Source organism: Rasamsonia emersonii (genome assembly GCF_000968595.1).
Source record: "Rasamsonia emersonii CBS 393.64 chromosome Unknown ctg1118621760355, whole genome shotgun sequence".
Taxonomy (NCBI): domain Eukaryota; kingdom Fungi; phylum Ascomycota; class Eurotiomycetes; order Eurotiales; family Trichocomaceae; genus Rasamsonia; species Rasamsonia emersonii.
The window spans coordinates 138-14,566 of NW_013563058.1; the positions used below are offsets into that span (position 1 = coordinate 138).

Here is a 14,429-nt window from a genome sequence, read left to right on the forward strand (position 1 = left end):
GAGTCAATAATGATGCCTGATTCCGTAACTACGGAGTACGCGGGGCATGCTCGGGAACATGGAGCCTTAGTCAGCACACCGCGCACTGGCCAGGCTCCCCCAGGTCACTCGAGCACGTGGCTGGCCTTGCTTGTGACTTCTCGAAGCCTTGGAGAATTCGCCTGAAGAAAAGAACGAAAACAACATACTAGTGCCCATATATATAGCTACTCGTCGATTCATAGACCTCTTGCCATCTTTCCTCCACGTATTGGTCATTTATTTTCTATGATGGCCATAGCTAAAGTACAGGTAGTCTTGACTAAGTTTACACTGCCTTCGCCAGAATATTCTTAACACTGGCACGTAGAGGAGACTCGCTGTTCACGACGTCATCATTTGCAATGAAGAGTTCCTCACATGCGCATATATTGTTTACCAGTTGCAGCGTCTCCGCACCTGAATTTCCAGGCATTCTCACCGGAGATCTAACAATGGCAATTGTTAGAAGCATCCATGGATATGCGCCGTCCCGCAACGTTGCAGCCTTGGTGCCGGAGCAGACGGAGAAGGAAAGTAAAATATATTAGGGAGCAGAGTCGCATGTGAGGGGAACGTGATCTTATGTATCATTTTTCGGCGAACAAACGTGATGGGCCAACATGATCGTTCGAGTTAGCTCGACTGGACAAGCTTTAGCCCAGGAAATAAGGTACGGAGTAAATGCGAATCCGACGCCATATCGGCAACTAGCACCGACACTATGCAACCCTGGACGACGCCATCATACCTCCCTTTACTCTTCACGGCGTACTTTGGACAGGGGACGGGCTTTTATCATTTCTCCAACTCCAATAATTGGCAGACTAAGTCTTGCGACTCTTGGGGGATACTCGTGCTGGATCTGAAGCCGGATCCAGCCGGGTCGAGCTGTGCGACACGCGACGCACAGGCATCACCAGGCAGGTCACTTGATGCTGGTCATACAGGACAAGAGAGGCACATTACCAGGTCATGCTCGCAACATGAGCGTGAGCACGGACTGCGAGAGATTGTCCCAGCCCTGGAGGTGAGCTTGGTTGCCAATCAACTGCGGGGAGGACTCATGACAATCGACGGTCCACGGATGATGGCCATGCAGACCAGGGTGCAGCATCAAATGCGATTCTGCTGTGACGCCGGACGGAAATGAGATGACCCTGGCATGCGTCTCCGGGCACCCCCCTTGCAGGGCCTCGCTCTCAGCCCCGCATCCCGACTTGCTGCTATCCATGGATCGCGACAGGCATCCGCGCGGCCGGACTGGCCAACTTCCCAATTCTGCCCCTGCCGCGCGCATCGGGTCGCTAGCCCCAGGCTTGTCCGCGCATCTCCATGAACTAGCCCGAACGCCTGACGAGCTACTGGGACGAGGTGACATTGAGCCTCTACCATGGTCGTGATGATACCCTCCATTTACGCGCCTGACGTGGCCCGGCAATCGTCATCGCAATGCCTCATCCTCGGGGCATTTCCCAGGCCAACGTCGCAGTCCTCTGTCGCTGTTTCCTGCAGTCGATTGGCACGCCTTTGGGAATTGCCCCGCTGCTGCCATTTCTCGGGCTTCCCTTTCCGTGGTCGACTGGCTGATGGTAGACGATAGAAGGTAATATTCCACGATGGGCACGGTGGGAGATTCAAAAACGTGCACATCCCCGAGCGTCACTCGGGAAAGAGCCTCTCTCCAGACTCTCCCGTTCGCCCTGTCTTTCCTTAACGACCCTGGCGAAAATGCATTTGACGTCCTTCCTTACTTCTTGCGCGCTGGTCGCGGGCCTGAGTGCTGCGTCACTGGATATCCCCGCGGTTGACCACGTCGTGAGTGAAGCTCTGAGCGAGTATGCGGCCTACACGGCGTATCATGGCCCAACCGGCTCTGCCGCGGCATCAGCCAAGGCGACGCCTGCGACGAAGAACCATGCTGTTATGGCTGGTGTCTCGGACCCGTCGTACTGGCTCGCCGATATCAAACACCAGGGCTACGCGCCGTACGCCCCTTCTGCCGACAGCTATGTAGTTTTCCGCAATGTCAAGGACTATGGCGCAGCAGGTAGATATCCTTAGATGCTCTCCTCGGGTGGCCGTGTCTGACAAGCGTTATTAAACGTATAGGCGATGGTGTGACTGATGACACCGCGGCTATCAACAAGGCCATCAGCGATGGCGGCCGGAACGGGCCGTCGAGCGGCGAGACCACGACCACCACTCCGGCCATTGTGTACTTCCCGGCTGGAACTTACTTGATTTCGTCGTCCATCATTGACTATTATTACACCCAACTGATTGGCAACCCCAATTCTCCTGCAGTCATTAAGGCGACATCCGGCTTCACCGGCCTTGGCCTGATCGATGGTGACCAGTACCAGAGCAATGGCAACCAGGGCTGGGGTTCGACCAACGTGTTCTTCCGTCAGATCAGGAACCTCGTTCTTGACTTGACCGACATCCCAGCGAGCTCTGCGGCGACTGGGATTCACTGGCCCACGGCGCAAGCGACCAGCATCCAGAATGTCGTGATTCATATGGCTGAGGGCTCTGGCACGCAACACCAGGGTATCTTCATTGAGAACGGTAAGACTCTTTGCTCAACCCAACTGACAGTCCTGGAACGACTCTGACTCTCGTCGTCCCAGGATCGGGTGGCTTTCTCTCCGATATCGTAACCACCGGCGGTTTGTACGGTCTCAACCTCGGCAACCAGCAGTTTACGACGCGCAACCTGACCATTTCGAACGCGGTCACCGGCATTTCCCAGATCTGGGACTGGGGCTGGACATACCAAGGACTCCAGATCTCTAACACCACGACTGCGATTGACATTAGCAATGGTGGCTCAGGCGCCCAGAATGTCGGGTCGGTTAACATCATTGACAGCTCTATCTCCGACAGCCACGTCTTCGTCACCACGGCGTGGACAACTAGCTCCAAGCCTGCTGCTGCTGGCAGCTTGATTCTGGAAAACATTTCTCTGAACAATGTTCCGGTGGCTGTGAACGGTACTAGTGGAACAATTCTGGAGGGATCTTCGGGTTCGACCACCATCAGTGGCTGGGGCCAGGGTCACAAGTATACCCCGACGGGACCAACTACCTTCCAGGGCACCTTTACTCCGGCAAAGAGGCCAACTGGTCTCGTCACGGGTAGCTCGTCCAACTACTATACGAAGAGCAAACCCCAGTATGAGGCCACTCCTACCAGTTCCATCGTCAGCATCCGGAGTGCCGGTGCCAAAGGTGACGGCACGACAGACGACACGCAGGCCATTCAATCCGCCATCACTTCCGCAGCGTCGTCGGGTCAGATTGTCTTCTTTGACTACGGTATTTACAAAGTCTCCAACACCATCTACATCCCGCCTGGATCCAAGATTGTTGGTGAATCGTATCCCATCATTCTGGCGAGCGGAAGCCTGTGGTCGAACATTAACTCGCCGCAGCCGGTCGTTCAGGTCGGCAAGAGCGGTGATCAGGGCGATGTCGAGTGGACGGACATGATCGTCAGCACTCAGGGTTCTGCCCCTGGCGCCGTGCTAATTGAGTACAACCTTGCTGCCTCGTCTGGATCGGGCCTGTGGGATGTCCATGCCCGCATCGGAGGCTTCACGGGGTCTGATTTGCAAGTGTCTCAATGCCCAACAACGGCGGCAGTTTCCACCCAGTGTGAGGCTGGCTATCTGAGCTTCCACATCACCAAGTCCGCGAGCAACGTGTATCTCGAGAACGTTTGGCTGTGGACTGCCGACCACGACATCGATAGTCCAAACAACACCCAGATCTCCATCTACACGGGCCGTGGACTGCTTGTTGAGGGCAGCAACATTTGGCTGTAAGTGCTTTGATTTATGGTAATAATCACCTGAACACGTCTTGACTGACGACCTAATCAGGTACGGAACGGCGGTTGAGCATCATTCTCTGTATCAGTATCAATTTGCCAACGCTCAGAACGTGGTGGCGGGCTTCATCCAGACCGAAACTCCGTAAGAATCGTCTGGCCATTTTGCCTTGGGATTACTGTCACTAATCGTTCTACCACGTAGATACTACCAGCCCAACCCCGACGTGACAAAGAGCCCTTACTACACCACCAACTCCACCCTGAATGATCCGAACTACAGCTCGTGCTTGTCCGGGAACTGCGACGCCCTGGGTCTCCGCGTGTACAACAGCCAGAACCTGATCTTCTACGGGGCGGGTCTCTACAGTTTCTTCAACGATTACAGCACGACGTGTTCCAAATTTGGGGGTCCAGAGAACTGCCAGAGCGAGATCTTCAGCATTGAAGGCAACAGCACGAGTGGTCTTTGGGTCTACAACTTGAATACCATCGGCAGCCAGAGCCAGGTTGTCATCAACGGCAAGAGCCAGGCGAGCTACAGTGACAATGTCAACGTCTTCCCGGACACGATCGCCTACTTTACCTATAATGTATGAGATGACAGGCTTCAAGTACAGACAGGTCAGTCTCTCCTATAGAAGAGTATGTAAGAGCAAAGTGTGTACCTACCTACCGACCTGCTCTGTCATTCCTTCAAGTTTTATACTTGCCAACCGTTGACCCTGTCGTTTGTTTTTTTTTCCTCCTTCTTGTTAATTATTTATATTTTATGCAAGGACATATACAATAGGACTGCGAATACAAATTGGAGGTAACCATTGAATGAATGACAACAAATCGCTCGCAGAGGCAGAGAACGGGAGACAATAATGTAAGAAAAACGAAGATCGCTCGCTTCCTTAACAATTGTACCTGGTTATAAAGAACTGGAAACTTTTTCTCTTTGCTTAAATCCATTGAGTTCAGACGGATGGATCTGATTGATTGATTGATCGATCGATCCTCACTAAACTAAATTCTACTGTAGACTTGAATTCAGTAAAAGTCCAAAAGCATAGATGAATATATATACCTGACTACTCCTCTGGAAACCCTAATTTCCTCTATAGAAATTTATTACCTATTTATATAGTCAAATCACTGGCCCACTTGCTCACTCACCCTCAATCAAGGTTTTATTTAGGATCCATCCATCAATCCATCTATCCATACCGGGAAAACTTAGCTTACGTATGTATATATACACAGTCGATAAGCAGGGGATCACGGTACGAATAATAATAATAATGATAACGACAATAATACTAGTATTCAATGGCTGCTTTTTTTTTTCACTTGCTGTAACTGCGCCCCTTTTTTGTCTATCGAGTGTATTTGAAATTGGAGGAAGAGGAAGAGATATCATTCATTGGTTGATTGATGAGACAGACGGGTATCTATAGTATTAGTGTTTTGCCAGCTGGTCACCTGGCCACCTGACCACCGAGAGATCATAGTTTATGATCATGGTAGTGGTGACGGTGATGATGGCATTGTTCAAGCTTTTGTTCGTGTTCGTGTTTCCAGGTCATTATCTTTTTGTGGCCTTTTTTGTTGTTGTTGACAAAAAAAATACATGTCTTCTCGTCCGCTGCCTGATTTACAGCTTGGCCTTCGTCTGGGCCTTCTTCAGGATCGGCTCCATCTTGGTCGCCTTCATGATGTTCCCCCTGATCTTCAGCTTGCCAGCCATGAAGAGTCGCTGGGCGTTGGCCTTGCCCGTGACGAGGTTGGTGAAGTCTTCATCGGAGAGGAGGAGGGTGACTATAATTGAACGTCAAGTTAGCGTCCTGCTTTCTTTTCCGCCAGTTTTTTTTTTTAACAGACAAACGCACCATCAGCCTTGCCGCCCTCGGGCGCAGCGCCCTTGAAAACCTGACCCTTCTCCTTCAGGTCAATGTACCAGCTCTGCTCCTTGCCCTCGTTGTTGGTCAGAGTGAAGGCGAAGATGGCGTTGCCCTTCTTGATGGCCTCCTGGCGCTCGGCGTCGTCGGTCTTCAGGACCTGGTTGATGACATCGAAGGCGGCAGAGCCGGGGAAGCCGTCTGTTGCAAACGGATGTCAGCAAGTTAATTGCGCCGGAGATGGCCGGAAAAGAGTGATCGGGGAGGACAGCGGAGAGAGAGAGAGAGGAATAAAGACTGGAGTATGGATTTCTAAACCCTATTTCTTCCACTTACCGACTTTAACAGACATGATGGATGAATGAAGAGTGTAGATTAAGTGTGTGGATTGATGGAATTATCAGGAGGGAGTTGTGATTCAGCCTGAATGAACTACACAGCTGAAAGGATCTCAGATGAAGGGAAGGAAGGAGAAGAAAGTAGAGTATTAAAAGTACAGGTAAGAAAACTGCGCCCTAAAAACGAAGACACAGATGCCGAGGCACAAACGGACGTATATATCTGCGACTTGCTCGGTCGTTCGTGGCTGGGGTGTGGAGGTCAGCAAACGGAGACGGGGCCGCCAGCTGCTTTAGTGATCGGTTCGGCCCCGGACTCTTGACGTTGTTGGCGCTCGCAACATGTGACGCGGCGGTCCTGCCGAGGCTGCGCGGACTGTGTGACAACCGCCGAGTCAAGCCAGCAATCCCGGATTATTCCTAGGTATGTGCACTCTGTACCTGAGGTTCGAGACATTGAAAGTGTACAGAATATTATCTATGGCTTCTCACGACTGGCCTTCCTTGAAATCCGTCAAGTCGACCAGCAATCGGTGCTGTAAGGCCTTGTGTTTAAAACTGAAGCTGCGAGAACGATGGAAATATCACATTGAAGGATACTACACTATCGAAACTACATCCATACAACAATAAATCATTAAAGTCGTCATTAAAGTCGTAAATTGTTCCGCATGTTCGCAAAGTCGTAACTCGTAATATCATTCACGGTCGTCCTTTCCGTTTCCTCCCAAGTCGGCTCCTTCCTATCCAGACTGAGTGAATCCCAAAACAGGCAGGCGCCAGTCCCGCCTGCTTAGCCGGCCACTCACCGCCAGCTGAATACCGACGACCGCAGGAACTTCTTCATATGATCCGGACTGCCCCAGAACAGCTCCCGCGTCTTCGCTTTTGCCTGCGCCAGATTGCTCGCTCTCTCCAGAAGCGTGCGCAGCTGAGCCCTGCGCCTCTGCTCTTCCCAGATGTTGTGACTGGACTTTGTTTCTACCTCCACGGGACTGAGGATGATCGGAACCTCTATCACCTCCTCCTGCTTTTCTTTCCATTTGTCACTCCCCGAGATCTTCGTCAGTGGTTCCAGCGCGTCGTCCCAGGTGCCACTGCGCAGGGTCACATCCTCGAACTCGAACTCGCTCAGCGTGCGCCGGTGGTCCATGATAAAGGCAGCTACCTGCGATGCGTCCATGATCGCATTTTCCAGTTCCATGTAGCGCAAGTGCCTGAACTTCAGCGGTCTCAGGGGTCGCGCATATCTCATCGAGCACGTCTTCTTGGATGACGGTTGGCAGAGGCATGGCTCCGTTGCGAGCGACAGAGGACTCGGGCCTTTGAGCCCCTTCCAGCGGAAGACGAAGCTCCGGAGATTCGGAAACCCTTCCAGATATGAATGAAGCAGTCTGAGATGATCCATCGTCTGGCCACGCTCGTAAGGAAAGCTTTCCATGTGTATGGCCAGCTTCCGAATCTGCATCCAGCGCTTGCGACCCGCAGGAGATGCGCCGAATCCCATCATCGGTCGGAGATAGAGGATGCCACCGGGATGAATGGGGAGGAGTGACAATGTGTCCAGCGACTCCAGCGGAGCCTGCTCAACAGCCACACGCAGGGAGATGAGAGCATAGTCTACCACGCTCCGGCGGTACCGGTGGTCTGGTGACTGTCCGTCACAGGAAATCTTCAGATGCCGTAGGGACGGCATGCAGCGAAAGGCCCGCACAAACGACGGAACATTGGTCGCCGCATGAAACAGGGGTGGGTATTGCTTGACCAACAGGTCAGTCATCTCCCAGCTCCCATACTTGGGCTCGCTCCATCGTGAGGCTAAACTGCTGGAAACATGGACCTGCGGGATATACACAAAGGTCTGCTCCTCCCCGGTGATAGGGTCCAGCAGCGGAGGGAGGAAGGTCTCCTGGGAGTGTGGGATCTTGAACGTAAGGGTCTTGACATGACGGCCAATGCGTTCCAACGCTGCCATGCGAGCAGGACGAGTGAAAGTGCTGCTCCGGAATGAGATTTCAATCTCGGCAAACAGATAGCGAGCCGCGTGCACACTGAAGTCATGGTTCACGAGGCGAAGGGCCCGGAGGTCGTCTTTGTCTAGAAGGCTCAGGAAGCCATCTCGAGTAAGATCTGTCCGCCAGAATCGAGTGAAGGCTGATCTGGGCGCCATTGTAGCAATGTCTCATGGCGACTGCGGGAGCAGTTCCCAACTGATATGGTAAGAAAAAGTAAAAAAGACCTCGTAAACAATCGCTCTCCACTGCACTGTGCGGATGTAATCTGGTTCAAATTATGATGCCGTTGAAAGATTTATATTAACTAGATGAAGTTGACAGCAGCCAATATGAGAAGTATCCTGATACTTTAACTACCCAATATCAAACACGAAATTCAAATACAACGGTGAATGCGATAATAGCGTGGTATACAATAACGTTTCGTTTCAACTCTTAGGGAATAATAATAGAGGTAGCTACGACACAAATAATAAATGCACCACCTGCTAACTAGCAATAATATGCCAGGAACCAAGCAACTCGCAAGTCTCTCCCCTCCTTCCCACCCCAACCTCTCCTGGTGTGACTCATCTTCGAGGAGGGGAAACAAAAGGATTCGCTGGGGAGAAGCAGTCTAAGGTTAACTAGAACAAGCAAATTCATTGCACTGCATTAGGGCATCGCGAGAAAAATAAAGAATCACGGGTCGCGACTCGCGAACGGGCAATCTCGACGTGATGAATGGCCCCAGGCCATGACCCCGGGCGAGGGGTTGGAACTTGGATGCGATAAGCCGGGCCCGGGGGGAGGAATCCGGGCTCACCGCTGGTTTGCCGCGATAGCAATGGACGGTGTTTTGAAACGCCAGCTGCAAGTCGGGACCAATCCTGGGTTAGAATTTAGAAATCTCTGGTTTTTGCTCCGAGTCTGCAGGAGCGCGTCCTGCGAAGCGCGTCTGCGCGACAGTACTCCGGAGTATTGCCTCGCTTCTGCCAAGAAGAATCCCGGCCAGTCAGACGATGCGATGACCGGATTTGAGGTCTGTGCTCGCGACACGGCTTCATTTACGCGTCTCGAGACGCGCCTAGACGCGTTCCCTGCGCGTAAGAGTGCCGGATTGGCTGCCTTGGGGGTTTCTGGCATCTTCTATGCTTATCGATAGCGGTTAACAGTGGGATGAATACTACCTGAGTATACGAGGATTCGAGAAGACGTAAGCTTAATCATTCGCTCTCTGAAGAGGAATGACAAGCCAGATTCAGTAGCTGAGACAGATTCCCCAGAAAAGACAAGCATAGTGCCCCAGACTGTGTGGGGCGATAGGCTATTTGTTCCAAAGACCTGGAACCTGTCGAGCTGCTCAACAGTCTGAGTTGCTGCTGGTGACTGCTTGATCTCTCACTTGATGTTCACGTGGCACTCACTCTCTTTCTTTCACCTCGAACCGAGAAACAAAGAATATAGAGCGCAGCTAACCACAGATGCTCTGTGAATATCCCTAGTTCGAACCCCCAATACTACTGAATGAGCTGGCATGGAATGCATAGACAGGGTTTTCGTAGTATCACTGGCTCTCGATGAGAGCTGAGCGTGTAAGCCTTGTTTTTGTCTGTTCCCTGATTGGTACATTGGTGATAGAGTACCAGGTAGGTAGTTTTGAAATACGCCTCACCCTCTTTCTCTATTGCAGCAAGCAAGCCCTTTGGTTCCACGTCAGGCTACATCATACATACTCCCATTTGTGTCTCTTTAGAGTCGTAAAATCGAGGAGATGGTGAGAGAGCAACATAAATCCAGCATTCTCTGGCCAAATCCATACCTGTGCATGTACTAGAACTGAGGCTTCTCGCCTCATTTGTCGTGGCACGATTCATTGTCAGACAAAAAAAAAAAGAAAAAGCAAGGAGCAAGGAAGAGAATCATCTGTCACGTCTGCTGCCAGCCGCTTGCGCCCGATCCCTCTGTGCAAACACACCACAGGCCATAAAAGCATCACCGGCCAGGCTTCTGATATTTTACTGTCTCTCTTGACTCCTGGCTAGTGATCGGTGGGGCAGCCTTACGCCCGGCCCGTGCCTGACAAGAAGGAGGCTCTGCGCTACCGTCCAATCAGCGCGCGGCAGGCCAATTTAGCCTCTCGATCTAACCGTCTAGGAGCCCGCGAGGTTGACAAACCTGACAGAGGTGACGCGAGCAACGACGGCTTCTTCCGCCAGATCCCTTCATTGAGGGCCGGGGATTGGGTATTTGGAGCCTTCTCCGGCTTTCACCTACCAGGCTGCGGCGGAGAGTTCTCTCCTTTGCTGGGCGTGCCCGTCATTCATTCACTGTCGCAGGCTGACCGGACAGCGCGCATATAAAGGGCGCAATGGGAACCACTCCTGGGGGCACGTCCGTGGAGGACATCATGGAGGACCTCCAACTACATCAAGCCCTACTTCAGAGTCTCATAGAATCGCGCCCGGGAGCAGTCGAAGAAAGGGAAGAACTGCAAGAGACGATAAGACAGCTGGAACGGAAGTTGGCCCGCTGTCGTGGCGAGTCTTCTCGTCCCTCCTCATCGCGTACTGCTACGTCAACCCCAGTCGTTTCACAGTTGGATGGCCCATCGGATGGGAGAGAAGAGAGCCCGCCATTCTGGGGCAACATCTGGGGCAGCGTAAATGATATTGACACGACGTCGACAGTGCTCAGACGTTCCCCGTCCCATCAGTCTTATCGTTCCTCCTCCCCGGATTTCTCTCGGTTTCCGCAGTCGTTACACAGTCGAAAGCGCTCGCATCGATCTGCGGCGTTGGGCGAACCCTCAGGACCGTCGTCGAAGCGAATTACCTCCTTCGAATCCCGTCCCTCTACCCCAAGTGCTTCGTCGGTGCATAGTTTGGGAGAGAGGCCCGGCTCCTTGGATGGGAGTACTGAAGAGCTGCAGAGGTTGCTAGGGTTTGATAGTCGTGACACTCTCTTAGCCATGCAACGCGAACAAATGGAGGCGGAGAGGTGGTTGGAAGAGCGCAAGGAACAAGAACGTCGCGATGCGGAGTATGCGAGGGCCCTTCAGGAGTGGTGGCATGAATCATCTCGTCCATCCTCGGCATCCTCTTCGGGTCCTGGCTATGGAGGACAATCAGGCTCTGGAACAATGCCGCCACCACCTGGCCCTGCACGGGATTATTCTGGATTTCCTACAACTGGAGATCGATCACTGCCGCCAACCACACAGCCTCCTTTTACACCTTCTTTCCGCCGTTCGTTCATGGGTTCTCACCAGCTTAACTCACTGCCTGCTCCGTCAACTTCCACCCCAGACAGCAGCGATAGTGATGTAGCCGAGATCAGCCCATTAGATTTCCATCGCAGTGTGCAGCGCGTCTCCATGGGACCACCGCCCAGACCGAACACCAATTATTCATGGCTTAATGCTGGGTCTCGGGGCGAGGAAACGATTCTGGCTGGTGGTAGAACTTCTTTCCCATCAACTTTCCCGAGGTCACTGGGAGAGTCTTCCTCCACCGCGATAACGAACCGTTACAACTCGGTTCAAGAAACCGGTCAACTCAAACCTCAAGCTTCTTCCACGTATCAACAAGACCCATACATGAACGGTTTGGACAAGCTCAATGCAGGAAAATCGCTTTACAATAACTTCCCAGATTCACCTCTTTCAAGCATTGGTCCTACCTGCGGCGATCCGTTTGCAAGCCTTGGATATGATCTTCCTGCTTGGGCCCGGTACAGGGAACTCTATCCGTCCTATCTGTCTGACTATGACAACAAGAAGACTACTGAGGAGATCAAGGAACTGCTGGAGAATCTTCGAGCTGATGCTGAAATTCCAAAGGAAAGTCGTGAAGGAACCCCAGAGCCTTTGAAGTATCCTTTACTGGAGCATCAGAAACTCGGGTTGACTTGGATGAAGTCGATGGAAGAAGGCAAGAACAAAGGTGGTATTCTAGCCGACGATATGGGGTTGGGAAAGACCATACAAGCTCTTGCGCTCATGGTTTCGCGGCCATCGTCCGACCCGAATCGGAAAACCAATCTTATTGTTGCGCCAGTGGCTTTGATGCAGCAGTGGAAGCGGGAAATCACGAGAATGCTCAAACCGGGAAGACACCAGCTCTCCGTCTATGTTCTACATGGCGAAAAGCGAGGTGTCGACTTTACTTATCTGAAGAAATTCGACGTGGTTCTCACAACCTTCGGGACGCTCGCATCGGAGCTCAGGCGTAAAGAAGAATGGCTTCAGACGCAGCAAGCTGCCGCGCATACTTCTTCCAACATCACTGCGGAGCAGTTTGGTCTTCCTGTTCTTGGGCCGAAGAGCGCCTGGTATCGCGTGATCATCGATGAAGCTCAATGCATCAAGAATCGCAACACGAAAGCTGCAGTGGCCTGTTGCAGCATCAATGCCATCTATAGATGGTGCATGAGCGGCACTCCCATGATGAACAATGTGACGGAGCTACATTCCCTGCTGAAATTCTTACGTATCCGACCATATTCCGATTTGGAGCAGTTTAACAAGGTAAGCTGGAATTCTCTATAAGGTATTTCCGTTGGCTGGCCCTTTTTCCTAATGGTTCTCATTTTCCAGGACTTCACGAAACCATTGAAGGTTGGAGACGAGAGAGTGCACCAGAAGGCATTGCAACAGTTGCAGGTTTTGCTGAAGGCTGTTCTTCTCCGCCGAACGAAAACCTCCAAGATTGACGGAAGACCAATTCTGCAGTTGCCGCCCCGAATAACCGAGGAAGTCCACGCCGTGTTCAGCGAAGATGAGCAAGCGTTCTACGACGCATTGGAGAACAAGACTCAACTCCAGTTCAACAAGTATCTTAACGCTGGGACTATTGGTCGGAATTATTCCAACATTCTGGTGTTGCTTCTTCGACTCCGCCAGGCGTGTTGCCACCCGCACTTGATACACGACTTCGCCGTTGATGTCAGTGCTGCCACGGGAGAAATTGACCTGATAGCAAACGCGAAGGCGTTTAGTGCCGATGTGGTTCAGCGCCTAAAGGAGAACGAACCTCTGGAGTGTCCCGTTTGCATTGACGGGGTGGAAAACCCGGTTATTTTCTTCCCTTGTGGCCATAGCACTTGCGCGGAGTGTTTTGCCCGGATTTCAGACCCGGCGCTGGCTATTCAGCAGGGCAATAACGATGGCACTGTGGAAGTAAAATGCCCCAACTGTCGTACCAAAATCGACCCGAAAAAGGTCACGGACAATGCGTCTTTCAAGAAGGTTCACTTCCCTGACACGGTCGAAGGGGAGCAGGACGATGCCGACGACGATGACTCGGATGAGAAGAGCGATAGTGACGACGATAGTGGCAGCCTGTCTGACTTTATTGTTCCTGATGACTACATTGATGAGCCCGCAGAATCATCCTCCAAAGGCAAGAAGAAGGACAAAAAGGGCAAGGGAAAGGAGCGCAGCAAACCCAAAAAGACACTGGCAATGCTGAAGAAAGAAGCACAAAAGAATGCGGCGGCAAAACGCAAGTATCTCCGCCGCTTGCAGAAGAATTGGGCTAGCAGTGCCAAAGTCGACAAGACAATGGAACTCTTGCAGAAGATTCAGGATGCCGGGGAGGGTGAGAAGACGATTATTTTCAGCCAATTTACGGCGCTTCTGGATCTTCTCGAAGTGCCGATCATGCGGAAGGGCTGGGGTTACCGACGCTACGATGGCAGCATGAAGCCCGCAGACCGGAATAATGCGGTTGCGGAATTCACGGACAACCCAGATTGCAAGATCATGCTCGTGTCGTTGAAAGCCGGCAACTCGGGTCTGAATCTTGTGGCTGCGTCGCAAGTGATCATCTTCGACCCGTTCTGGAATCCGTACATCGAAGACCAGGCCGTTGATCGGGCACATCGGATTGGGCAGACGCGGCCGGTTCGTGTCCACCGCATCTTGGTGAAGAAGACGGTGGAAGACCGCATTCTGGCGTTGCAGGAGAAGAAACGCGAGCTGATCGAGGGTGCTCTGGACGAGGCGGCGGGGAAGCGAGTGTCGCGACTGGGAGAGAGGGAACTAAAGTTTCTATTCGTATGGAAACCCTCTCTTTTTTTCTAGTTCTTTTTTGGGTCTACAAGTTACTAACATCTGTGTTTGTACAGGGAATCGATTAATCGACAATCGGATAGAGAGACTTTTCTCCTCAATCTTTTTATTTGCTACTGTGCTACTATTCTGGCGTTGCATTTCGTTTCGTTTCGTTCCGATTCGGTTTGTCGTGATAGGATTGGACTTATACCCCTCGGTTTGATCGTCTCGTTTTCCTTTTGCTTCCTTTTCATGGCAACGAAATAGCGTACATAATGCATACATACATCGGGTTAGATACATA

At 52.0% G+C, this 14,429-nt stretch overlaps 4 protein-coding genes across 4 annotated transcripts; 2 read left to right on the top strand and 2 right to left on the bottom strand.

Annotated features, from left to right (window-relative positions):
• Nucleotides 1–1,749: 1,749 nt before the first annotated feature.
• On the top strand, nucleotides 1,750–4,451 carry T310_5990 (exo-beta-1,3-glucanase; the record flags this gene model as incomplete). The annotated part of the gene is made up of 5 exons (XM_013471150.1): nucleotides 1,750–2,068; nucleotides 2,131–2,589; nucleotides 2,652–3,843; nucleotides 3,905–3,997; nucleotides 4,058–4,451. 5 exons carry the CDS (start codon nucleotides 1,750–1,752, stop codon nucleotides 4,449–4,451), a joined length of 2,457 nt encoding a protein of 818 aa, XP_013326604.1.
• Nucleotides 4,452–5,494: 1,043 nt separating this feature from the next.
• T310_5991 (uncharacterized protein) lies at nucleotides 5,495–6,090 on the bottom strand (the record flags this gene model as incomplete). Its single annotated transcript, XM_013471151.1, has 3 exons — nucleotides 5,495–5,658; nucleotides 5,730–5,939; nucleotides 6,075–6,090. 3 exons carry the CDS (start codon nucleotides 6,088–6,090, stop codon nucleotides 5,495–5,497), a joined length of 390 nt encoding a protein of 129 aa, XP_013326605.1.
• Nucleotides 6,091–6,881: 791 nt separating this feature from the next.
• On the bottom strand, nucleotides 6,882–8,246 carry T310_5992 (uncharacterized protein; the record flags this gene model as incomplete). The annotated part of the gene is made up of 1 exon (XM_013471152.1): nucleotides 6,882–8,246. The coding sequence occupies one exon, from the start codon at nucleotides 8,244–8,246 to the stop codon at nucleotides 6,882–6,884; it is 1,365 nt and encodes a 454-aa protein (XP_013326606.1).
• Nucleotides 8,247–10,480: 2,234 nt separating this feature from the next.
• Nucleotides 10,481–14,155, top strand: T310_5993 (SWI/SNF family DNA-dependent ATPase Ris1; the record flags this gene model as incomplete). The annotated part of the gene is made up of 2 exons (XM_013471153.1): nucleotides 10,481–12,598; nucleotides 12,668–14,155. 2 exons carry the CDS (start codon nucleotides 10,481–10,483, stop codon nucleotides 14,153–14,155), a joined length of 3,606 nt encoding a protein of 1,201 aa, XP_013326607.1.
• Between the last annotated feature and the right edge of the window lie 274 nt (nucleotides 14,156–14,429).